The 27,517-nt window shown below is 45.0% G+C and overlaps 1 protein-coding gene across 2 annotated transcripts in view; it reads left to right on the top strand.

Moving 5' to 3' along the window:
• Window positions 1-27,517, top strand: part of RTTN (rotatin) — a 978,768-nt gene that overhangs the window by 428,901 nt on the left and 522,350 nt on the right. For both annotated transcript variants that reach the window (XM_069219896.1, XM_069219897.1), the window contains exons 26-27: window positions 6,323-6,467; window positions 22,939-23,093. In XM_069219896.1, the coding sequence (XP_069075997.1) occupies window positions 6,323-6,467; window positions 22,939-23,093 (300 nt within the window). The remainder of the gene's footprint in view (window positions 1-6,322; window positions 6,468-22,938; window positions 23,094-27,517) is intronic.

The raw sequence follows: 27,517 nt of genomic DNA on the forward strand, positions 1-27,517 counted from the left end.
GCAAGCACTAACCAAAATCCAATAAACAAAAACAAATCTGCCGGTTTACTTCAGGAAGGTAACAGAATCGCTTTAGAGACCTTACAGATTTTCACTGATGGCCCTTTTGGCTCATGCAGCTATTCCTGTTTCTCAGCCTCCCAGATTTGCAAGCAAAATTCGACCCTCAAATTTTACTCTTAGCTGATCAGGTGGTCTGTCCTGGTCCACATAGGACTCGCCAAATCTCAGTCAAAATTTCCCTTGCCCACTTTAGCTCACACACTGACTTGTTGACCATGCCCGATCAACCTACTAAACCAGACAGATTACAACATATAACCAAGTGTCTCCTACACTTGTCAATATACTGCGGAATCTTAGACCACGCAGGGTCCGTACATCAACAACCACGTGGACAATTTTTGAGCATAAAGCGCCACGCTCATATGAAGTTTGACAACTTCCCTACTCTCATACTGCAAAGTATGTGCACACCTACTAAAATTTTATTTGGAGTACACATACTCCCTATCTTTCCTCACATAAGTCACAATTCACCTGTGATTGGCATAAGCTGTGCAAGCGCAACCCATCTTTCTTATTCTATCACTTGAATGCCGAGAACATACCCAACACTACTAGCAGGATCCAGGATCTGGGAAAGGTTACATCATTTTTTGCTACAATTGCCATTTTGAAAAACAAATCCAAATATCAATAACGAATAACTAACCAATCTTAAACTAGCACCATAACCATCGGTCAACACATAACAAGTTCTCCAAGGAAACTAACCATCATGCAGCTACTAAAATCTGTTGGTGCGTCGAACTTTAATAAGTCAACTTACAAGGTGACGCGTATAGGTCGATGAACCTTTTGATTCACATGGAGTATCCTAGATATGGTGTGACCAATGTTCTCAGTAATCGATGCACAGTTGTTCAATAACCATGAGTCATAACATCAATCAATAGTCAATATAAGTAATAAACATCACACCATGACCTTACAGTCATGAATAAACACACCTCAGTATACGTTTTAAATTTTTTATTTCCCTATTGATTACAATACTTAGGCCCTCATTATGAATATGGCGGTCAAAACCGCCATGTCGGTGGCAGCAGAAATTTCCACCACCGGCATGGCGGTCTCAATCACCACATAATGAAGACAGTGGAGACCGCCACAGGCGGCCTTCCGCTACTGCCGACAGGCAGCCTGACGATGGCGGAGTTCATCTGACAAGGCAGCGCTGCACGCAGCGCTGCCCTGCAGATAAAGAACCCTTGTTCTGCCAGCCATTCCCTGGCGAGTTCACCCGCCAGGGAAAGTCTGGCGGAAGGGGTGCTCTGGGCCCCTGCACTGCCAATGCACTTGGCATGGGCAGTGCTGGGGCCCCGTGCAGTGCCTCGTCGCGCAGGTCACTGCCTGATTTACAGGCAGTGATCTGCGCAACGGGTGCTACTGCACCCGCCGCACAGCAGCATTAATGACGGCTCCATGTGGAGCCGTCGGCAATGTCCCGGCCTAGCAGAATGTTATTTATAAGGCTGGTGTCAAAGGGGGTGGCTGTCTGGGATAAGACCGCCAGCATGAACACGGCGGGGATTCCCGCCCTGTTCATAATGACCCCCTAAATCATGAGATTAATTCAAACGCAATTCAATTTGATTACAACCCAGCATCAATTTGTTAGAAGATGCCAAAACCTAAACTAATCCAAGCTTGTATCAGAGTACATTCTATAGCATTAACATAGGTCAATAAGCGAATCGCAAACAATCCTTCCTAGTCATGAAGTTCAGCAAAGCAGTCCGTCAACCATTATATCGGTAATCTGTCAATGTCATGTAAGGAAACCCTCAACTAACCCAGATTATCATTCGCATGTGGGATTTCATGCAAAAACAATTTAGGAACAAGAATTTAAGAGAAGCATCTAGCTAAAAAAAACAGTGCAGTGGTACCTAGAAAGAAAAGGCACAACAATGCATTTCAGTCACATTGTCATATCTACCTATCCACTGAATGGGTCAGCAACAGAGTCAATCTTCGTCCTCAGGTTATCAGTCGATCAGCATCACATCAGGCTCTCAATCAGAGCGTATGAGCCCAATGACCGAATCTCAAATCTCTTCTCAATAACGCAGTTCATAACTGGGTAAGATCTGATCTCTTTTTCCCTCTGTCATGTTTTTATATCAAAGTCACCCAGACTATCCCCCAATTTCCAGTTGGTCAGTTAGTCGTACATTGTTATCTTAACCAGTAATGTCTATGTACCACATCTATGAATTCTAATTTTTCACAGTTCACATGTTGTTGATTGGTCCGCTTTACGATGTTCTCATCATCCGGCTCGTCGGGTATCAAAAATGTTGCATCTCCTTCTCCAGTCAGTGCCTTCATTGTTCGAGTCCTGGGAAAGTACATCTAGCATGCATTACATTCTTTTTGATACTTTCAGGAGTCATCTCCTGTCCATCGGTTCTCATAGAAGCTCCAGTTAAGCATTTCATTAAACAATGAGCAGTTCACTGTCAGTTCATTTTGTCAGCATTTTTCCATTACACGTTGAGAAATTCAGCTTTTCTGCTTGAGGCCTGGCAAGACTAGGCCAAGAAACTTGCTAAGTTAAGGCCTACAATTATACAGAACATAGGTTATAACTCTCAGCATGACATATTACTACATTAATCTAATACATTTTCAATTTCATGTATGCTAATCACTCATTTAGTAAAATTTGTAAATAGTGGTGGCCATTCTCCGAGGTCACGATTTCAAACGTGCACATTATTTTTCTACGTTATTCCTTTTCTACTAAATTCATTATTCAGAACACATAAACATTCATTAATAATTTCTAAATGACTTTTATGTTAAGATTAATTTTAATATTGAGTGTGTTTGCTCAGTTATTGCTGCCCTTCCATATTGTTTCCCTGTAGTCTTATTTAATTAGCCCATCCTAGATTGTCTCCTTGATGTCTCAAGATATGATAAAAACTCATAAAATAGTTTAGTAAAAATACACTAGTCTCATTAACAATCCAGTATCCATAAAAATCTCAAGGGAGCAAGTAGCATTTCAGATTTCTATAGGTAGTTTACAGAATGAGGTCAACTCCATATTATATAAAGAGATTATATATACTAATTGCGAAGCATATAACATGATGATATTCTACATTAACATCTGAGGCTAGAATATATATGTAAAAATGATTTTGTGTAGGCCAGAGGTCTAATCCATTACAGTATATAAACCTAAAAGAAGGGAATCTTCACCAAGCCTATTAGGCTTGGAAAATATGCTAACTCCTGACTGGGAGTGACTGATGAAGAAACAAATATTTCTCATCCAGGAGCACTCGTGGTTAGGGGATCCTTCATGTTGAGGCTGCAGGCGTTGTCGGGGAGTCCGGCAAGGGTGAACGCTGGGTGGACTCCGGCTCAGGGGAGCCGGGGAACATCGTTGGCACCAGTGACCCACCTCAGAAGAGGTCTGGTGCAGCGGGTGCTGGAGTTTTCGGGTTTTCTCTCACCACAAGGCTGTAGTAAAGGGGGGGCTTGCAGGCAACTCGGGTAGGTCCACAAGGGGTTGAATCTGAGTGGAGTGGGATTCTAGACAGCTGGGGAACTGGGATGGCACTGTTGGTTGACTTCACCTCTGGTCGTGGTTGTCGGGTGCAGAGGTCACTTCGGGTATCAAATCCTTGCTGCTCCAGGGGCCTAATTCCTTCCAAACAAGATGGAGGGATTTAAAAAGTGTTGTCCACTCATTCTCGTCCATGTTAGGGGTGGGACTGGCATGAACTGGGTACATTTCCTTATCAGACTAGTTTTCCTGCCTGTGCTGCTGGCAAAAGTGGGGTCAGGAGGGGGGGGGAGGGACATGGGTCCCATTACAAAGGTGGCCAGGCCTTTGAATCCTCCTGCCCCGGAATATCCATCCTGCCTGGGTGAGGTGATAACACCCCATCCAGCGCAGGTCTTTGTCAAGAGTACTGGCTCTCACCGTTGGGGACCAGAAACGAGTTTGTGGTGGTTGGACTGTTCAGGACCAATCAGTCAACACACTAGTAGCTAGTAGGTTTTCAGGGGGCACCACTAAGGTGCCTGCTGGGTGCAGTTATTAATAAATCCCTCACTGGCATCAGTGAGGGTTTATTAATCTGAGATGTCTGATACCAAACATCGCTATATTCAGAGAATGCATCATATAGCTGGCAAACGCATAGAGACCAGTGTCCAGCTCATGCATTTAAAATGGCTTCCCTGGTCACTTACTATGTCTGAGAATTGACAAAAACATAGAGGAGACATATCTGCTTGTGTAGATATGGCCTCACATGTAATATAATGCACCCAGCCATAGGGCTGTAAGGCCTGCTAGAGGGGTGACTTATATATATTGCATGCAGTGTTTAGGGGACATGGCACACAGACTTGGGAGCCACTTGGCACACAGCCTGCGATGGCAATCTGCATAAGGTTGGTGCTGGGTCCCTAGGAGTTGCACAAGTTGTTTTGCAGCTCTGAGGGGTAGTCTTCAGTACCCATGCCCTAGATACCAGGGGTATCATTTACTAGGGGACTTGCAGGGGGCTGAGGGGCCTGGTCATTTGGGAATTGGTGACCAGGTGTCTTGTTTTAAGGAAGGTGCATAGGCACTGGGTGCCTGGTTAGCAGGAACCCAGTGCACTTCATTCAAAGTTGTTTCTAAAAGCCAGGCAAAAAGTGGGGGAGGGAGTACTGCAACTAGAACACAGTAGTCCGTAGAACTGTGTGCCAAATATTTAAATATACTTTATTGTACAGGAGAAAATGACAACTATTATTTTTGCAGTTACATTTTCGTAAATAGGAGGAGTTAATAACATAACTTTAACCTTTTTAGGTTCCTTCTCAAAGTGAAGCTTCATATTGCTTTCCCTGAAAGGACCTGTGACTTGTCATGCAGCGTTGTGGGAAGGGGAAACCAACTACTGTTGTAATGCAGGGGAAGTAAAACAAAATATTCCTCTTTCTATATTGTACAGCAGAAGACAAATAATTATTTTTACAGCAATACATCACCACTAAAAATTAATCCCTCTGCCTTTAGCTGTCTGTCACTCACCATCTGCCCAAGAGCAGTTGTGATATCCTGTTGTCTGCACTCAGAGACAGTGTTTGGTTTCCTGTAGTACTTCTGTGGACATTCTTGCCACATTCAGGCCTGAATCCCAAAGCCCCCACCAGGGTAGTGCTGATTCTTGGAGAATCCAGTCCCTTTTAACTGGAGTGGAGAAGTGTGGCTCAATGGTTAGAGTGGCAGACCCTGAAGCAGAGATCTGGCTCAAGACCAGGGTTCAAGTCCCGCTTCGGCAGGTCTTGGGCTCAATTCCCCTTGACCAGATAATTCTCGCCTCGGTGCCTAATCTAATTCATGGGTCCCACTCTGCAACTCTGGGCAATAGCTTGCTTAATCTCCACAACGGCCCCAACAGCGCTTGGATGCCTGGCTTCACCCTGGGGGTGCTCAGGAGTGGGCGCCTCACAGGGAAAAGCCAGGAGGGGTTCCATAGCGGTATGAGTACAGCGCCTTGAGACCCTAACGGGTGAGTAGTGCGCTATACAAGTGCTAATTTACAATTTTACAATTTACAACTGTATGTGTGAAGCTAAGGGGGCTGCAGGTCAAACTTGCATCCTCTTGGGTTGTAAAATCTGGAAATGGTCACTCAGCATTGCCCTGCCTCTATACAATCAATACTCTCTTAAAAGTAGCACATGGATTGTAGAGTCGAGGTGCATGAGAAGGAACGTTAAAAGGGGTCAACAGTAGTCAAATCATTGTTTTGGATAGGCGAAATTCTTCGTAGCGGGATGCCCAATGGCAGATCCCATGCACATTAACAACATATTAGACTGCAGCCTCCCTTTTCCGAATACAGCGGATTGCTTAATCTGGTCAGCGGCTGCAGTGGCGATTTGCTGGAACTGTTAAGCAACTTTTCCTGATATTTACCCTCTGCAAGAAAACTGCTTAATGCCCTCTGAGGTCTATAGGTCAGATGACATAATTTAGATTTTTCCATATTCCTTAATCTGGAGAATATCTCGGTGTGTTGTGCAGAGCTGTACTACGTCACCCATGACAGAAAAGCCTTTGCCAATGCCTTAATGAGAGGGGCAGGCAAAGTCAATCCTGTTGTGTTTTTTAATGCTTGTTATTTCAATGTTCTAAACTAGTGCACAGTTACATTCGTGTCAGTTATACCGTGCCTGAAGCACATGTGTTCTATACTGTAACTGTCACCCATATTTGTACTCCTTTATAATGCAGATTTTGGCAGGTGCTTCCTGCTAGCATTGAAGATGAAAAGCTTCTGGCTGATGTGATCAGTTTCCTAACTAAGCTCTTAAGGGACCAGAGGAAAGCTTCAGATGTGGAAGATCTGACCTGGATTCTAGAGCGTCTTCTCAAACATGTAAGTGCAAAACTGTATGAATGCAGTCTTTGAAGATTGAGAAACATGTACCGCAGGAGAGGATATAGACAGACTGATAATTTAAGATGACTTCTAAAATGGTAATGTGTGCCTTTTTTGAGAGCCTTGTTCTGAGTCCCGTAATAATCCAGATTCAGGCACATGTGCCCAAATTAGAATTAAAACTGGTGTGGTAATATTGTGCTTTTTTGCATATTTCCTCAGTAAAAGAATGGGGTAATTTGTTCGTGGAAATTACCATACGTTCCAAATTTTTCAACTCTGAATGCTGAAAACTATTACTACCACATTATCACCGATTTTGAGGCGTAGAACTTAAAAAGGGGAAGTAATTGTGTGCAAGATAAATGACTCACTTAGCAGTATCGGTAGAACTGGATAAGGTTTAGCAGGTCATTCAGGATAGGCCCTTGGTATTTGAATTCAATAATTATTTTGTATTGTTGATTTTTCTCCGAGTCCTATTAGTTGAAACATTCTGCCACACTGAAGAATAAATGAACATTGACAATGTTTTTCTTTTAAATTAAGTTATTTTTACAGTCAAATAAATACAATATCATGCACGTTGTGATAAAGCTCTGCAAAACATTTTCAGTGTGCTCGTGCACTGTTTCCTCTAGGTCGACATAAAGGTCTCTTGCCCGGAGGTTACTCAATCAGAGGCACTCGCAGAACCTCGAGCCAGTCAAACTGCCACCTCTTATCAAATGTCCAATCAGTCCTCCTGTTAAGAGGAAGAACATTTTGTCTCTTTGTAGAGGTTTGGCTGGTCAAAGCTGGTCGGGTTACTTTACAGATTCTGTCTAATCATGCTTACCTATGTATTCTAGGTAGCCATGCTTATCCAATCTATTCCGGCAAGTCCATCACACAAAAGGTTTGGTTAATTGCAGAAGGAAACTGGTCGGGTAGGACTGACAAAACTCTTGAAAATATTTGTATTGGATACCCCAGTACCACTTTAGCTGTCACAACAGTACAACATAGCCCATTTCGTTACTAACCCGAACCTAGAAAGTTGTAGAACAGTGAAAACAAGGTAGAACACAATTTAAACACTAATAATATGAAAGAAGCCAGTCTGAGGGATCACAGGTCCAGAAATATCCCTTGGCAAAGGGGCAACCTACCAGGAGAGCAGGCTCAAGCAACTAGGTAGTGAGAATGTAATCCATCTCGCTTGTTTGGCCTTCATAATTTAGTTCCCATGACATCTTTCAGGCAGGGCATGTATTAGGGTCCATTCCCACACAACATGTGTTGAAACTTGAGGAGGAGACTAGTGAGATTGGAAGAACTTCTTTCAAGGCTCAAACCTTCAACAATAGCACGACAGGATGATATAAGCTTCTGTAGATTCCCTTGACTGACTGAGAATGGTTGTGAAGGGGAATTAAACTGAGTTCATCAGAAGCTATTCCTTCTCAAAACCCAAAGGACAAATTCATGGCCAGGTAAACTGTAGATTGTGCTTGGCCTGCATCTCCCGGTAACCTGCATTCCTTTTACCTTATCCACTCCCAAGCAGGGGTATGTTTTCGTAGGACATGTCACCTAACCAGTACTTGAAGGGAATGCTAGGATATCAGCAAAATAAGTTGGATCCAACCTACTAGGCACAAAATAAAGAAACCGAATTGGTTTCAGGAATGTAAATGGAAACCGATTTCAGAAACAGAACATCACTCCAATGCATCGAAACCAAAGCAGTAATATATGAAACAAAGAAAACATGGAAAAGGAACAAAGAAGGGTATAGTGAAGCATCCAGTGTCTTATCTCCGAGAAACAGACAAACAGGTCACATTTGTGTTTATAGTGAGGTCTCAAAAGTTGTGTAAAATTGAAATATCTGATAGATACTTATAACTGCAGATTCCTTACCTTTGAATTTCCCCAGGCCTCAGACTCAAGCAGTACCCCTGCGTGCGTCGCCAGATGGCTCTGTTTGGTTCCGCTCAGTGTTGTTGGCACCGGATGTGACTTTGGGGTCACCTATTTTGGCGGCACCCAGGCACGCAGACATTGGTTCTTTTATTTCTGTGCCAGATAGCACAGATCCAGAGAGAGCTAACCTTCTGTCAGTTTCTGACAGGCCTTTTTACAACGATTTGTCTTTTTTTTTAATTTTCTTGTTCATGTGTCAAAGATGTAATCCAGGAAGTCTGGGTTCAAACCTTGTGGTGCCTGTCACTTTGCCATGTTGGTTATGGATCCTCACCTCGTCTGCCTCTGGTGTCTCGAGCGTGACCACAACTCGAAGTTCTGCTCAGACTTCCGGGCGTTGATGCCTAAATCTTTGAGGGAGCGGCCTGGCAGTCGACGACACTGACACGTGTGACTCCTCGGAGATCTACGTCTTGGTCGAGGGACCACTCCAGGAGCCCCAAGTCCTCTTCTTCACACTCAAGGTCCTCAGACACTCAGGGAAGAGGCATAAAAAGAAGCCAAGAGGACTTCGACTTCTCCTCGTTCTTCAGCTGATGCGAAGAGCCTGGAGCATCGGTGTTCTAAGCATGGTTCTGCAAAGCCATTGCCCAGTTCGACTCTGTGCATCCCCCAATTTCAAGGAGCTGAATCGACACCTGCTCAAATAAAATAATTTTACTAGGCCATACGCTACGTATTCAAGCCGGCCGACCGCTCTGACAAGCCTTCTGTCCCTGCTGTGGGATAAGGAGGAGGACCGGCAGGTTCTGCACCGGGGGCTTCGGCCTCCGCTCTGATGGGGTCTGGTGGATCCGACTCCTGATCCGAACCGGCGCCCTTCTCCGACACCGGTCCTGATGCTGATGCTGCCAGTGCCCACCAACGGCGCCAGCCCCATTCTGTTTTACAACAATCCGGAGCAGGAACATTGTTGCAGAACGTTATTTGAGCCTTATTTTTCACAGCCAGGCATTGGAGCTGATTAGGAGGGGGTCACTGGACCCTTTAGAACACCAGTTAGAAAGATCCTTGGACTGATATGGGGAACTAGGAGAGGCCAGTGGTCTGAACACCTCTCCAGATACTGGCTTGCTCTCTCCCATCCCCCCCATTTGCAGCTACAGAGGAGGTAGCTTGTTATGCAATGGCGCTGCATAGGGCAGCGAAGATCCTCAATCCCGAACTGCCCTCAGTGGCTGTCAAGACAAACATCTTGACTGAAGTGCTTCAACCTGGCACTTCTGATTCCGAACCCCTCCTGCCCTTTATCAAAGCACTTAAAGTCCTGCTGAGAACCTGGTCCAAAACCAGCACAGGAGCTCCTACAAATAGGATGATAGCCCGCCACCATCGCCCTGCACCGGGCAACCCTAGTTTCCTCAGCCTGCACCTCACCCCTGAGAGCTTAGTAGTCCAAGCCTCAATTTCCAATGGCGCAGTCCCTGTCGGTCCCCCGGGAAGGGAATCCAAAATGCTAGACCATCTTGGGAAGGTGTTTTCTTCCACCAGCCTGGCACTGAGGTCGGTGAACACCTCGTGCTTATTGGTCCGTTTCTCACACACCATTGAGGATATGGTTGTGCATGTGCTGCCTCAGGTCCCAGAGGAGGCCTGGATGCAATTGACTCTCTGGGCAGAGCAGTTGCGTCAACAGTGGCCTTATGGCAACACGCCTGGCTGAAAGCATGTGGTTTTTCAGGGGTTGTCCAGGCAAACCTTATGGACATACCCTTCGATGAGACTCGCTTGTTCTGTGAGAAGACTCTGCAGTGCAGCACTTTAAGGGCTCTCAGGCTACAACCAAGTCCTTGGGCATCTTTTTGACCCCTGGTCCACTATCTGCCTTTCATGGCTACGGAAGGGGCTTGCCATCTCCCAGGCCTATGCCGGCCATCATCCTACACAACTACCTCAGGCTATGGGAGGATGTGGATGTGGTGCCTTCGGACCTAGAGGGTCTGGAAGCTAGAAGTTGTCCGCCACCTAGCCCCTGGCATCTGCAGCCTCAAAGCCCTCCTAGTTTGGTTTTGCAGGACCATGCTCGTCCAGTTGGAGGTAGAAGTCAACATCTCCTCCACTGGCAGTCCATCAAATAGGGCGCTTCATTTGGAAGGCTATGCCGTGCCTCTCCAATCCTTTCTCCCTCCTTGCCACTAATATTTGATCGTCTGGCGGAGGATCATTGTCTCTGCTCCAAGAGGAAGTTACGGCTCTCTTGGCCAAGGGCGCAAAAGAAAGGGTCCCAATAGCAGAAGGAGGCAGTGGTTGTTTTCCTGCTACTCTCTGATACCCAAAAAGAACAAGGGTCTTTTCCCTATTCTAGACCTATGGACTGTAAATCTCTTCTTCAAGCAGAAGTTCAAGTTGCTCACTTTGGATCAGGTCATGTCTGCACTAGAGACCTAGAAGACTGGTTGGTAGCGCCGGAGTTATAGGATGTGTATTTCATCCTGCTGGCCAACAAGGCTTTATCTGCGGTTTAAGGTAGGCCACAAACACTTTCAGTTTACCGTGCTGCCAGTTGGATATACCAGTGCCCCTCAGGTGTCCACCAAGGGGATAGCAGTGGTCGCAGCTCATCTGTGCAGGCCAGGGGTTTCTGTCCTTCCTTTTGAAGGCAGGTTGGCCCCAGTCTGTCGTCTCCCACTTCCAGACAACTGCGAACCATCTGCATTCGCTGGGGTTCACTATAAACTTGCTGAAGTCATACCTGACTCCCTCTCAGATGCTCTCTTTCATAGGAGCTGTTTTGGACACAGTGCAGTTTCAGACTTATCGTCCAGCAAGTCCAGGATATTCAGGCTATGTTACTGATGTTTTAGCCTCTATTCTGGGTTTCAGTGAGACTGACTGAGACTGCTAGGCCTCCTGCATTCTGTTGGTAAATAATGCCAGATGGCATATGCGGGCTCTTCAGTGGGACCTGACGTTTTAGTGGACGCAGCTACAAGGAAATCTCTCCGACATGATTGAGATCAGAGGGAACTACAAAAGACCTGCATTGTGGATTATGAACCATGATAGGTTCAGAGGCAGACTACTCTCCCTTTCCCAACCCGACCTTATGGTCGTCACAGATGCTGACCCAAGTAGGCCCCAGAAGAAAATAAAAAGAAAGAAGTGTAGGAAGAGTGGGCAACTTTTATCCAAAGTTCCAGTAAGCCATTGAGATTCTGCTCCAGTAAGAAAGCTCTCCAAAGTTGGCACTGGTGAAGCCAAGCCTGACCCATAAGAAGTCCTGACTAGTTAGGTAGCTGTTCAGCTTGAGTTAGTGACTCCTCACCTAACAGAAAAGAGAGTGGAAGAAGGGTTTTTGCTACAGAAAGTAGCAACCCCAGCACTCTAAAACAGCAGACAGGCACCCTGAACCCAAAGAAGCCTGTATCTTTGCCCCTTCACCTGTCAGTGAAGAACTAAAGGACTGGTTCTGGACACTGACAGCTGTCAGTGGCCCCTGCTGGGTGCACAGCAGGACACTGACCCTCAGACCTCACCACAAACAGACCTAAGGCAGAGAGCAATTTATTTTGACCCAAGTTATTGGCCATTTTGTTACATTCCCTACAGTCTGTATTAACAAGTCGTAAAGACATTTTACAAGAAATCAGAACTTTCTCTGTTCAAAAGATACATTTGATAGAATGATACAATCCCATCTTCTCCCAGAGTACATACCACACTATCAGATTCAGACCATACTATAAATTATGATCTAGATGCTGAACACACACTAGACAGATACCACTTGGAGGTCAGAAGCCCCATCAAGCTCCAAGAAGAGGTTGCATGGCATAAAGATAGTGTCTGCATAGTATGAATTTTCTCTTGATGTACCCATTTAAGGTTTCGCTATCTGATAAAACATTTACTTATCAAGAGGTAATAGTAAGGGCCACCTCCCATCTCTATGTTCAGCTGCATGCAGAGGATATTTTTTTAATAAAGACATTAGCCAAAACAGAGATGAGTACACGTTTGCCAATATAGAAAAAAATGATGAAATGTTGAGGGTGGGAACAACAATCCCGGAGTAAAAAATACAAATCTCCTCCACAGGATCCAGTTTTCATTAGAAACCATGCCCATGTGCCATTTGATTTACTAGTGATACACACTGCTAGGAAAACGTCATCAAAACAAGGAACAGAGGACACCTCACAGCAGACTAAGTAAACAATTGATGCTGCAAGTACTTACGTCTGCATGGGGCAGCTTTGCAGTGGAACATTGCACATTTGTTGGCCCTTCTCAACGTACAACAGGTATAAATGGCAGGAAGTTTTTGTGCATCATGTCCCGAATACATGTCATATGTATTGCCAACATTGATTGTGCTTTGGATGCTGCAGGTGCAGCTTCTAAACAGATCAACATCAGTGTCTTGTTAAGACGATGTGTCTAATATTGCATTTCTGAGTTCAGGTCAGAGGTCCAGCAGCGCCTCATTGGTCTAGCCTTCGATCGTCAACACCTCTTTGGACCACATGTGGGTAGGATGTCAGCAAAAAAAAGAATGGCACTAAGGCAAGGGTGTCCTCCAACATTAGCAACAAAAAGGAATTGGAGTGTGTAGACAAAAGTCACAACCAGCTCATAAACCCATAGTTAATATTGCAAAGCAAACATCCCATCAACAGCAAGCCTGCCAAGAGGGACAAACGTAATGTAGACAGCGACAGTATTAAAGAAAAGCCTTTTGATTCAACAAAAGGAGAAATGCCAGAGATGCACAAGGTAGAGGCACCATCCGCCTTTAAACATTAACCATGCTTCCACAAAACACATGTTGGAGGAATACTTGGGTTGTACCTTGAAAGCTGAAAGAAATTACCTTAAATGTGGTGGTTTTGTCCACTGTTTCCTGCAGATATTGCTTGGAGTTTCATACCATCCCCTCAGATCTGCTGCTCTGACCTCACGAGAAACATGAGCATCATCTCAGCCTTTTATTGGAACCGGGGTAGGCACTTTTGAAAAATGGGTCCATCAAAGTAATTCAACTACATTACCAGGGACAAGGAACATGCTTTCAATATGGTGCAATACCCATGAAGGACAAGACATTAAGGTGGTCATTATGACCCTGGCGGTATTACAACGCCAGGGCCAAAACGACGGAGCACCGCCAACAGGCTGGCGGTGCCTCCCGGCGGTCGCACCGCCGGGGCCGGCGGTTTTCCGCCACAATGGCCCCGGCGGTTGTAATCCGCCAGGGCAGCGCTGCTTGCAGCGCTGCCCAGGGGATTACGAGTCCCCGACCGCCAGCCTTTTTCTGGCGGTCTCCACCGCCAGAAAAAGGCTGGCGGTACGGGGAGTCGTGGGGCCCCTGGGGGCCCCATGCGGCGTTTCACTGTCTGCTGTGCAGACAGTGAAAAGCGCGACGGGTGCAACTGCACCCGTCGCACGGCCGCAACACCGCCGGCTCCATTTGGAGCCGCCTCCCATGTTGCGGCCCACATCCCCGCTGGGCCGGCGGGCGGAAACTTGTTTTCTGCCCGCCGGCCCAGCAGGGATGTCCAAATGGGCACTGCGGGAGTGCGGCCGCACGGCGCCGCCCGCCAGTGTTGTAATGAGGCCCTAAGTCTGGTTTAGTCCTTGAGAGCTCTCATTCACAGCATCATTTTCAGTCACTCCAAAATGGACACCTTGCAAGATTTCATCTGTCCTCTATTCTTGAAAAACTGAATCTATATGAAAACCCTCAACTTGAATCATGCATACATTTACAACCCAATCAATCACACACTCCAGCAGTACAGGAGATTTGTGGTAAATAGAGTTTATTATAAATTTGTAGTCCTACATTAGGAGTAATGACCCTCCAAGAATGTTGACAAAATGTGTAACTATAGTATAATGCTTTTGTGACGTAGTCACATTCATATGTTTCCATACTTATAAACAGTAGGCTGGTAAACTGGCAGGTTAGGCACAATGCCTTAACTGATATTCATTTGAACAGTCATGACTACAGTGTCCTACAATCAGAAACACAGAGGTACTCATTCTTCACAGTTGTCTAGTTGGCAATGGGTGATCAAAAATATCATAACATCTCACTTGGGATTGAAAATGCTTTTGCGGACCTGTTGTGCAATATGGTCCAAGCATCTCAGGAGTTGGAGATCCACTCTCTGGTTCTATGCACATACTTCTAACAGTGGTGGATCTCAACTGTGGACCTGTTTGCCACCCCCCCCCATCTCCCCCCCCCCAAAAAAAAAATGCCAAAGAGCTGCCTCCATGTTCTTACACCTGCATTCTTTGGGCTGTATGGTTAAACTGGTCAGAGATATTTGCTTAAACTCCCTCCACTTCCCCCCCCCCCCCACCACCACCACACACACATACACCCACACACACCACCACCACCCCCGATTTCTTATGTGACATAGAAAATGAGATAAGCAGCAGTAACGCTATCCCTGATTGCTCCAACGTGCACACATCAACCTTGATATGCTCTACTTCATGAGTTGTCTATTTAGCCTTCTGAAAAGCTAAATCTTTGCCCGGCTTATTCAGTAAATGCAAAGGTAATCAACTACATACCCAAACACAAGACACTGTGCCTTGCGGTCTGGCACTTGAGGCCTTAAAACAAGAGTACTTACAGCTTCTTCAGTACTTTAGTGTGCTCCTCCCCTTGTGTTTAAAAGGATCCCTTGAGCCAATGAATTGACAAGCTCACCTGGGAGGCACCTGTGTGCCAGTGGAATGGTACTGTGACCTGTGAAGACTTAGGCAGCATACCAGCAACCCCAGATGACTTTTCTCCGCATTCTGATGCTTCTGTTCCCTACTGATGACGCGATCAAACCCAGAAACGTGGTTATAGATAACAGCACTTCCTACACACAAACTATGGTGAAAAACAGTAACTTTGAAGTAAGCTTACTGCAATTACCAGGATGCAATTGGGTCAACTATGCAGTGTGCTCCCTCCATCCCCTATTGCATAAATATTGTAAAAGTGGCATTAATACCTTCCACTAGACCATGATGTGTGTGAATTAATGGAAAACAAAAGCTAAGAAACCACAGTGGAGGAAACCAAATAATGGAAAACCAATTTTAAGAAAAGACAGTTTAAAGGAAAACTAGAGGTTTTTAGTGGTCAGGAATAATTGAAGATTGGGCATAGAATTTTTTTTTTTTACTTTTTGTTTTTAGTTCAGACCTTTGTGGATGTAGGGGTGGTAAGTGATATCTGATAGAGACTTCTAGCTGCAGATTCCTTACCTTTGAATTTCCCTAGGCATCAGACTGGACCCAGAAAATGTTTCGTCAGCAGTACCCCTGAACGCCGGTGGGTGACATCGATTAGCTCCATGCGACGATGTCCACGCCGGAAGTAACGTCCGTGTCACCTATATAGGCGCCACCTCGGCATGCACATGTCCGTTCTTTCTTTTTGTGCCTGTTCGCGATGATCTGGAGAAGAGCTACGCGTCTGGCATTTTTAGATAGGATTTTTTCAATATTTTGGCGACTTCTTATTTGAGGCTTTTCCTCCTTGTGTGTCGAGGATGTCTTAGAGGAAGACAGATTGTAAACCATATCACCATTCCATGTCGGTTAGGAACCCACTCCTTGTGTGTCTGAAGCATGACCATGACTCTAAGTTGTGCACCATCTGCCGGTCCATGACATCAAAGACTTTGAGGGAACGGTCCCTAAAGCTGCTAGCAGCCTGGCAGGCAACTCAGTGGTCCCGGTCAAGGAGGAAAGTACTGGGGCTGCTCCAGGGACCCAAAGTTCTCTTTTCCCACTCAAAATCTTCGGGGCATTCTGGTAAGAAGCACAAGAAGTCACAGCATGCTCTGACTTCTCCTTGTTCGTCATCCAGCGCGATAAAGGAACATCGGCTTGCGAGGCATGGCTCTGTGGAGCCTACGCCTGAGCCGATTTTTGCGCCTCCCTGCTTGTCCTGGAGCGACCCGCACTCAGGTTAAAGAATTTTAAAAGGCCATGCGCCTCATTTTTTAGCAGGCCGACCCCTCCAGAGCCCCTTCAGCACCACAGGCTTGGAGGGGGGCCCCATCTGGTTCTGTGTTAGTGGCTTCTGCCTCTACACTGATGTGCCCCTGTTAACATGACCTCCCCAAATGCTGATGCTCCCGGCACCAGCCCCATTTGGTTCAGCAGATCTGAGCTATAGCGTAGTTGACTGACAGACTCTGGTGCTGACAGGACTCCTGTCTCCTAGGTTGGTGTCTTAGCCTGTTTCTGAAGGTCTATGCCTTGGGAAAGAATGGGAGGGATCACTGGACCCCTTTAGAGTACCAGTCTGAAAGTCAGGACATGGACTGGTGTGAGGAACTGGGTGATGCCAACAGACTGGATACATCTCCAGATACTGTCATGCTTTCTCCCCCTAATGTGGCTACGGATAAGGATGCTCCCTGTTCTATGGAGGTGATGAGGGTGGCTGAGGCCCTGGACCCCATGTTACCCCTAGTGGCTGTCAAGACTAACTCCTTAATGAAGCACTGACAGATGCCCTACTGGGAACCTGTACCGAGCCTAGCACAGATGCTCCTGTGAATAGGGTGATTGCCCGCCGCCATTGCTCTGCCCCAGTGAACCTAAATTTCCTCACCCAACACCCCAACCTAGAAAGCTTGGTGGTCCAGACTTCCACTTCCGATGGTATGTTCTGTGCCGCACTCCCGGACAAGGAATCCAGGAGGCTGGATAGCTGTGGTAAGAAGATGTTTTCTTCCACCAGCCTTGCCTTGCAGTCATTGAAAACCACATGCTTATTGGGCCACTATTACCACACACTGTGGGAGGATACGTTGCGCAAGTGGTGCCACTGGTCCTGGAGGAGGCCCGGGCGAGTCTCCCCAGCAGTCAAGGACGGGAGAGATGCTGCCAAGTTCACTATTAGCCGTGATTTAGACACAACTGACTCACTGGGCAGAGTGGTTTCCACAACTTTGTCGCTCAGGCGCCACATTTGGGTGAGAATATCTGGCTTTTCAGGGGATGTCCAGGCTTCCCTCATGGATTTGCCCTTTGGTGCAACCGTCTCTTCAGAGACAAGGCAGACTCGGCACAAGCACTTTAAGGATTTGCAGACTAAGGCTAAGTCCTTGGGCCTCTCATCCACACTGTGTCAAATCCAGTGTGCCTTTTACTCCTTTAATGGCTATGGAAGGGGCATTCAACTGTGCCAGCCCTCTCCTAGCCACCGTTCCGCATGCGCTTCCTAACCTATGCGTGGGTGAAGGTGCAGTTCTTACTGACCCCATGGGTCGTGTAGCCAGCGGTCTGCTACAACCATTACCTGCCTGCCAGCTGCAGCCTCTAAGCTCTCCTGATCTTGCCCTTCAAGATAATGGGCGTCCAGTTGGTGGCAGAATCCCCCATCTTCTCAACAACTGGTAGTCCATAACATCTGAGGCGGGTCTTGGAGGTCACTTGAAGGGGCAACTACCTCCCCTTTGAATCTACTCTTCCATCAGAAAGGATAAATTAATGATGCTCACATTTGCTCAGGTCTTATATGCACTGGATCCCGAATACTGGATGGTAGCATTGGACTGCAGGGCGCCTGTTTTCAAATCCCCTTCCTGCCTGCCCACAGACGTTATTTGAGGTTCACAGTAGGCCACAAGCACTTTCATTTTACTATGCTCCCCTTTGGCCTTACCAGCACCCCTCTGGTGTTCATCAAGGTGATAGTGGTGGTCACAGCTCATTTGTGCAGATCAGGGGAGTCCGTATTCCCCTATTTCCGATGACTGGCTCCTTCCACTAGAGCAAAAGCTAAGACTGCGGTGATAGCACATAGAGTACCAGTCCTGGACATCAGTCAGGCAGCAACGTGGGCTTTTCTGCACCCTTTACCAAACATTACTGCGTGGACAATCTGGTCCGCAGGGATGGGCATTGTACCCATTCAGTCCTCTAGCACTTCATAGTTTAAATTTGTCTGCTGTCCTACCACCAGGGATGGTATTTCTTGGGTATCTATTCAAAGGTAAGGAATCTGCGGCTAGAAGTCTATCAGATGAACAAGTTACTTAGCTTTGGTAACGCCTTGTCCTGTTACAGACAATATCTAGCTGCTGATTCCTTACTGACCCACCCATTCGCCCTACTCTGCAGACGGATTTCTAGGATAAGGGATGATTCCTTTCAGGGCCCTAGTTTGGACACACCAATGTCTGTGCACTTCATGGTTCCGTGCTCCAGACGTTGAAAAGTAGGTGGAACCTATTTAGGTGACACAAACATCACTTACGTCATAGATGACACAGATCAATGCCACTTACTGGCGCACAGGGGTACTGGTCATGAAAAATCTTCCGATCCTGTGTAACGCCTGGGGAAATGCAAAAATATGGATCTGCATCTAATAAGGCGTTACCAAAGGTTAGTAACTTGTTCATTAGGTGTGTGAGGTGTTTTTAGGTTTCAGGGAAGGGTGGAGTGTAAGGGTGTTGAGGGGTTTTAGGGTTCATGGTTGGGTGGAGTTTAGGGCTGCTAAGTTTTTAAGGCTCAAATATGGGTAGCGGCTCAGGTGGTGAAGAGTTTTTTAGGGTTCAGAATGGGGTGGAATTTAGGCTGGTAAGGGTTTTTAAGAATTCAGGAATTCAGGGATGGGTGGAGTTTAGATGTAGAAAAGGGGTTTTAGGGTTCAGGGATGAGTAGGGTGATGAGTTGTTAGGGGACATGGATGGCTGGTATTTGAGGGTGGAGAGGTTTTATTTAGGCAGGGATGGATGGAGTTTGGATGTGCTGAGGTGCTTTAAGGGGTATGAGGTCAGTGGGGTTTAGGCATTGAAAGGGGTTTTAGGATTCAGGGATGGGAGATGTTAGGGGTAGTAAGTGATTCCATGGTTCAGTGTTGGTGGATGTTTGGTGCAGAAAGGGCTTTTAGGCTTCAGGGATGAGTGTAGTTTAGGTGTGGTGAGAGGGTTTAAGGGCTGGGATTGATGGTGGTTTGAGGTTTGAGGGGTCAACTATGGTTGGTGTTTATGGGTGGTGATGAGGCAGTGAAATAAAACCATCCAAAGTAACTGTTTGACAGAGTAACATATATAATTATTAAATAATGTCCCCTGAAGTAAAGCACTAAAGAAAATATCTCAGACAAAACTGTTTCTGAAAGTAAGACCTGCAACCATTGTACTTTCACTTAACAACTAAGCATTCATATGGCAATTTGGACCAAAAGGCATTCAATTAATTGGTTTCTATGGAGAGGTAAATGCCATTCATTCTGAAAATGTCCATTAAACAACTTAGATGAAATGGTTTCTCAGTGATGATATTCCATTAAATTGTTTTTCTATGAAATCACATACAACCCTAGACCATGTTAAGTTGCAGATTGGAAAGACTTTGTCATTTACTGTCCCGATCACCATATTAATATAGTAGAAGCTACAGTTCAGCTCATTGTTATGCTTGCAAAAAGCATACATAGCTTGCTTATGAGTGCAGGCTCATTTTGCAGTGTTGAACTGCCATCCTTGGTGTGGTCTTCCCCTAAACGTTTTGCCATTTGTCTTCCTGTTTTCTGAGAAACTCGTTGTTGTTGATAATACGACTGTGCAGTTTACAGCTGCTAACCACAGCTAAAGTGTTCGTGCTCTTTCCCTAAAACATGGTAAAATTGACCTATGCATCATTGGCATATTTAATTTACTTATAACTCCCTAGTATTTAGTACTATATTTACAAAGTGCCTGTAAATTAAATGCTGTTAGTGGGCCTGCAGCACTTGTTCCTCCTACTAACTATAGCTCTATGCTGTTGTAGCCTGTTGTGTAGTTTTAAAACTGCCAGTTTGACCTGGCAAAACTGGCAGAATAAACATTTTGCCATGCCCAAACTTTCCTTTCCCCAAAGACAGGCCCTAATCGACCTTAGCAGGGTGTGTTGTATTTAAAAATTAAGACGTGTATTCAGGTTTTACATGTCCTAGTAGTAAAACACTGTTAAACTAATTGTTCACTACTGTAAGGCCTACCTCTCCAATATGATAACATTTGGTTACATTATTACATTTAATATGTGCTAACCTTTGATTGAAACAGGTAGAAATATCATGTTTGGTCTAAAATGAATTGTAATTTAAAATTCTCTTTTAAGGTAAAGCTGGATTTTAGGTAATAATTCTGAACATTGGCAACTTCTTCTCCTAGCCATTTGGTGTCTGCTGCCTGTGCCCTAGGTCACATGATTGTGAATAGCCTGGCAGTTGGTCTTTGTGTATGCCTCACACAGTGAGAGACAAAGGGACTAGCTGTTGGCAGGATGGTGAGGGTGGAACTGTTCCCTGCCCCAGTTACATTTCAAAGGACTGCTTCAAGCACACTCACAAAGTAACTTGACACAAGTCTTTTGTTACTTCAGCTTCTTGGACTCTTGGCAAGAGAAGAGGAGAGCTTTCCAGAGCCAGATGTGAATGTAGCCAGGATGTCACCCCTTATTTCAAAGGGTGGCACCAGGTATAAATATTGGACCTCCTAAACCACTGCTTCAGTGCACGCCTGGACCTGTGGACTTCAGAACGACTGCTTGTACACTAAAGGGCTGTCCTGCTTCTTGAGGCCTGCCTTGCTCTTCAGAGGACTGCCTGACTGCTACAATAGGACTGCCCTACTGGTTGAGTACTGCCTTTGCTACTTGAAGAAGAGAGGACCATCTCCTTGAAACCGGACTGCCAGAGTGACTCCAAGGGCTAGTTAACTGTCTCCTGTGTGAGCAACAGACATGTAACAAGCTCCAGAGAATGAGTACACTGCACCTGGCCCCGGCGGTGTTACAGATGCTGCTCATGTCTAACCCTAAAAGTTGAGACTTATAAAACAAAATCACCAAAAAGTGGCAAAAGAACCAACAGAAGACCAGGATCTACTTACTTGCCAGCCAGTTTGCCTAAGTGGCATTGCCGGTTGCCCTGACTTCGTAGCAGCTCTCGCTACGTTCCTCTCTGCAGCAGCAAATCATGCTCAGCGGGACCACCAAGCAATGGTATTTGTCCTCTTTGAGCCTCTTTGGCTACAAGTTAAAGTTTTGTCTTGCTGGAGGTCCAAAAGGTCAATTACAAAAATCTTCACCAGGCTTGATGGTGAAAGCACCCCATCTGCAATGATGTGCTCCTTGGCCTGGAAATCCAGCTTCTCCTCATAGGAGCTTTTTACTGCCATTGTTGTCGGCTTCACCTAGACCTTGTTCAGTGCTCCCCGACGACAACTCCTTGCACACTGCCTGCTGCCTTGCCCCACTGAATTCTACCTACTCTTGGACTTTTTCACATAATTTCTTCCAAGTCCGAAGGTGAGCAGAGACCAGGCCCAATCCACCTCATGTAGCCAAACTGCTCTCCGTGTCAGTAGGCCTCAGCGTTCAACTTTGCCCTGGTCTTGCATGACCAGATGTCTACGGCTTGCACGATCTTTTAGGTGCTCTTCTGCACTTGAAACTTTAAAAACTCGTAACTCCAGTTCTACTAATTGGATTTAATTTGGTATCATTTTTTTAAATCATTTTTATTATTTGTCTCTAGGGCTATAAATTGGTGTGGGATTTTTCTTGTGTTGTGTTTTCACTTTATTACTGTTTGTGTGCTTTATAATTACTTTACACAGTGCCTCTAATTTACCTCTGACTGCTTTTGTGTCAGGATACCAAAGGGTCAAGCACAATGTTAATTTAGTGACTTGTCGTACACCATGACAAGGATTGTCATGGTTACTTGAGTAGGGTTTTCAACCCTCTCAAACAATAACCCAGTTTCTTCCAAGCAGCATTTGCCACATACCAGAATACGCCACTCAACGTTAAAAATTCCAGTCATCAAAGCGTTCATGAAAGGCCTTAAAAAGGTCATCTCTCTTAGACTGCCCCAGTTCTTTCTTTCTTATGTGAATGTTGCTCTCACTAGTCTTATGGGAACTCCCTTTGAGCACCTAGATTTGTATTCGCTGCAATTTCTATCTTCGAAGGGTAGCATTCCATATTAAGTTATTACCTCACTTTTAAGATTTACTGAGCTTCAGGCACTAGCTGGTAGGGGGGTGTGTACTCTTTTCGAATCTGCAGTACTGGAGGCTGCAGATAGATTGTCACAGTTACAAAATGTTTTCTTTTCCAGACATGACTATTCTATATTAGACAGGCGAAGAAGCGGCCCATAAAGTACAATTTCAGTCACAAAGCTTGTATCAGGGTAATCTTTTGCAGATTAAAATAATTTCTCTCTTGTATTCGTGCCTCCCAAAATATCACACTAATTAAACAAAATAATCTTCAGTTTTTGCCTTATTACTTAACTTGCAGTACATTCACTTCTTGAAGCTTGTTCATATTAAGTATCTAAAGGCTCCAGCCCTCCTCGCTTTGATGAATAAGCCCGATTTCACCTTTGTTAAACCATGAGTAGTAGATAAGTAAATTGTTTCTTCCACGCCCGTTTCATTGTGCGACCTACATTATGTCCTCAGTCCTGATTGGAAAAACTATGTTTTTATTATTATGTGTTTTTAATTCTTTTCAGAACCCAAATCCACTTTTAGATTTGCTGGAGCAGATTGAATCCCAGGGTAAACATGAGTCTGATGATGCACAGATTGCAGTAAGACATCATCTTCAAAAACAGCTTGTGTTGTTTTTCAACACACTATTGGCCAGCTTTTTGGCTGTGACTGACAGGTATGTGGTGATCTATCTCTCTCGCTCTCACTCTCGCTCTCCCTCCCTCCCTCTTTTTCCCTCTCTCTCTCCCTCTCTCTCTCCCTCTCCCTCCCTCCCTCTCCCTCCCTCTCTCCCTCCCTCTCTCCCTCCCTCTTTCTCTCTTTCTCTCTCTCTCTTTAAATAAAAAATGTTCCTTTGTTCATGACTTGTCCTAAACTCCCATATCTATTTCAAGTGTCAATTAGAAGCCTGTTTGTAGGTTTGCACTAGGGTACACCAACCAATAGAGTAAATGCTTAGTTGCAAAGGTGTTTGCACAGACTAGAGTGAAGCATTTTCCCATTTCCACTATGATCTTATCCCATCTTGCATGTAGCCATTCAAGCTGTATATAATTTGTTTTGCTTAAACAGAGCTTTCTATTGGTAGATTTTCCTCAGGCCCTATGAATTCGTATTTTCGCACAAAAATTAAACACGAGTGCCAATGAAGTCTACTCTGCAGATACAGATATCTGATCCAGATATCTAATGACTGGTTCTGCAGACCTAAAAGTTAAGCCTGAGCATGAAGTCTTCCTTAATTTTTGCCCAAAGGAGACTTGTTTAGAATATATCTTGTAGAAGGCATTTCCTTCTTAAAGTAGACCTGCAAGCAATGCATCTTCTATTGCTTTTGACTACGATGTAGGTTCTTGCATCCTTTTTCAAAAACTATACCAGTGAGTGAATTCTTGAAATTGTACTCTATTTGATGTCATATTTACCTTTCATGAGAACAAATATTTCCTAATACTTACCTGGGCACGCTAATTGAGACCAGAGGGACTACATATCCCAGACTCCTTTGTGTTTCCAGGAGGCAGCCATTTTTTGCATCACCTGCTCCCACTCACCATTCCAATGAGTGCTATAAAGCGCGAGGGGGCACACCGCTGCATGGGACACACCTGGGTTGCGTCTGGGCCGAGGGCAGGCCTGTCCGCACCCGTCAGCGGCCGGAAGAGGCTGAGCTGGGCCCAATCTCTTGTTTTTTTTGTCTTCTATGTTTTATGCAGAGATGCTGAATGCTGATTTATATTGTGTGTTATAAAGGGTGCACAATAAGGATTGCTAGATATAACAAGTTTATGTCCGTTAGTAGCGGGCTGCATTAGACAAGAAAGGAGACAATGGCAAGTTGAGGGTGGCCAGTAGTAAAATGCCCATAGGAGGCAATTCTACAACCATCGATTCCTTTTTATCGTCTCTAAGGAGATTGATTTGGCAGAGAGGCAGTTGTGTTTGGGTTGCGTAGGTTCCCCGCATATAATATCATAGGGACACCAGATGCTGAAATTGAGATAGGAGGACAGACCACTAGCGCCGTAAATGGCTCTGATGCCCTTAGGGTCAGTAGTAGGGTACTTAACTCTCATGTGGAGCGCCCATCCTGAGCTATAAATACAGCCTCACCTGCCACTAACTGTAAGAGGAAAGCCAAGAGTCAACTGTAGGAGAGCTTGGTGAAATAGCCAATCAGGATAAGATGCAAACGCTGGCCAGAGATATAGTTGCCCCAAAGTTCACAAATTCTTTGAATGAGTGCCTAACCCCTCTGGGAGATAGACTGGGGAAATTAGAGGCAGCAATAGAGAAAATGTAGAATTATGTCAGAGCCAACAAAGGGGTCCTGCAGATACTATAAATGATCCTGAGAAACTCCCCTTAGAACACTCTGCTTTGCTGAATACTTTTCCCCCTGCAAATATCAGACAGGAAAAGTTAGCAGGAATCAGTCTGCAGCACCATGGCCTATGTTTGACAAGGGTCCCGCATCCATCTCAGCACCTATAGGTAATCCATCCGACCCCAGTGGGCCCTCAATTGCCCCTGTTGGGATGTTACAAGAATCTTTAGATGTTGTATCATCCTCATATCTACCAGTGATTAACCTTCCCCCTGCTTGTTGCCCATATGTTGCCGTTCTGGTCGGTGTTCCTTCTACGCTAAACTCGCACTCCGAATCCTCCTCCCAATTACAAATAAGGTCTGTCATTGGTTAGTTAATCATTCCGAATTTGATATTCGCGAACATCGATATATATCTTGTTGACTCGAAGTAGTTGCTTGGATCGGTCCCTCTGATAAATGTATCCCTGGTGACTGCATTATTTTTAATTCTAGGTATCCATAATTGGCAAAGACAGTCCTTTCACAGACCTCTGAAACTACCAGCAATTTAGGTAAAATTAGAATTTTACCCCCTAGTTTCTTTTATAGACCGAATAACCTTCGAAAGCCCATCACACCTCCTTCCTTGACTTGCCCAGCACAACCACTCCCAGGCGTTACCAGAGATTTGTTTAAAATAGCTTTCCTTCATTGATGGATCATAATGAGATCCCTTCCTTGACTTGCCTAGCACAGTCCTCCTTATGAGTACCCAGTGTTACGTGTGAAAACCGTTTTGACCTACTGGTAGATCTCAATGAGAAGGACTGACAGTATACGGGCCTGCAAAAGGTTGCTCCACATGTCAGAGTTAGGATATTGGGTGGGATGTTCCCCTTAGTCCCGTTTTATCAGAGTGCACTCTCATACCATGGGGAGCCTATGTCATAACAGTTTTCATCCTTCACCCCGGTGCCTGTGACAAATACCTCATTAGGGGAGAGGGGGCAGGGAAGTGAGATGAAAAGTAACAGCTAGGTTAGGGATAATCAGCTCTCCCTGTTAGGTTGAAATGTTGAAGGTTTAAGAAGCAAAATTTCCAACCCAGAGTGGATTTCTTTTTTTGAAGGTTATGATCTCATTGCATTTCAAGAAACTTGGGATACCACTTCAATTGTTTAAATGGCTTCTCTTGTTATTCTAGCCTTGCTGTACTGCTCAGTTTGGAAGAGCTAGTGGCAGTCTAGCTATCCGGGTAAAGACAAATATTAGTATCATGGTTACAGTTATAGATACAGGTAGACCTGCCTATCAGGCCCTACTTATCTGAGATAATAAGCAAATGTTCAGCTTATATTTAGTAAAGTTTTATAAGAACTGCTTTTCCAATACCTATAGCGTCCTGTTTGAAGAGCTATTTAGCTTTATTAGAGGCCTAAAGTTTTATGGGACGAGTATCACTCAACAACCAAGTATTTTAATTTGCGGTGATTTTAATGCTAAAATGGGCACTGACAATCTAGATTTTGGACCAAGGGGTTAGGTTACAGAAGAAATGCACTGTGATGCATGAGGACTGTATCTGCTGAACTTAGTAGCTCAATATGAATTGATAGACGTAGTTATTTACTTTCAAGGCTCTGGTTAAGTTAAGCCAACGTACAAAGGAGGGGAATATGGCTCTGTCATTGATTAGGTACTTGCCACTAAAAACTGCTTTCAGTGGTGTAAAAAACAGTATAGTTGTAGAACCTGTATAGAGCGATCATAATGCTATCCATCTAGATGTCTGTTTTACTTTAAGTAAGGATGCCACCCCAAAAGTGTTCGATGACATTAGTAAACATACGAGGGATGGTTTGAGGGTAGTGTGGCACTTAAAAGACCCTATTGCAATGTTAACGGACCTTATAAGAGACAATTGTTCAATTATTTTGAGATGGTTAGAGGAAGGTTCTAGGGCTGAGTTGTTTCAGTGCTATATGTTATTGTGCGAAGCAATTAAAAATATGTTATCACAACCACTTAAACCTGTTATAAACAGCCTCCGCTGGTTTGATGCAAATGTTTTATTGCCAATCGCCATTTGAGATCAGTATAACTGAAATCCCCCAGAGACCGAAAACAGGTTTAGGAGGCAAGACGTTTTTATAATGCGGCTATAAAAGAAAGGAAGCGCTTTCTATTAAACAAGGACTGTGGAATGTGCGAATGGGCTGCTCCTCAAAGTAATACTAAGATGTTTTGCGAGAAAGTCAATAGCCTGTATCAAAGGGATGCGCCTCAAGCAAACCATGTAAGCATCAGTATTTTAGGTCACGACTGGGTAACACATTTGAAAAATGTTTACTCACATGGTAGCCGATGGAGAGTTAGAGTCTGTATTGCAGAAGGCACTTGCATCCGCTGGCCCGTTCCAAGTAACAGCTCAGGAGGTTGAGGCAGCTAGTGTTTAGAGTGCAGGTGGAAAGGCGCCAGGCCCGGACGGGATCCCTATGTATTTATTTAAATGTTGTCCGGTTTTCTGGGTACCTCTACTTGCAAATCTATTCAATAACTCTTTAAGGAGTAAGATTCCAGAGCCATGGTCGCTTTCTCCAATAGTCCCAATCTTTAAAAAAGTAGATAGGGGATCACCTAAATGCTACAGGCCCACTTCATTAGTTGACAGTTCTGTTACGATAATGGGGAGAGTCATTTTTAATCGTTTGCAGGCTTGGTCTGCAGAGAATAAAGTATTGTCTCCCTGCCACTATGGGTTCCGACCAGGTCTTGGAACTGTACAGCAGT

The sequence above is a fragment of the Pleurodeles waltl genome, chromosome 2_2 (assembly GCF_031143425.1).
Source record: "Pleurodeles waltl isolate 20211129_DDA chromosome 2_2, aPleWal1.hap1.20221129, whole genome shotgun sequence".
Classification (NCBI taxonomy): Eukaryota; Metazoa; Chordata; class Amphibia; order Caudata; family Salamandridae; genus Pleurodeles; species Pleurodeles waltl.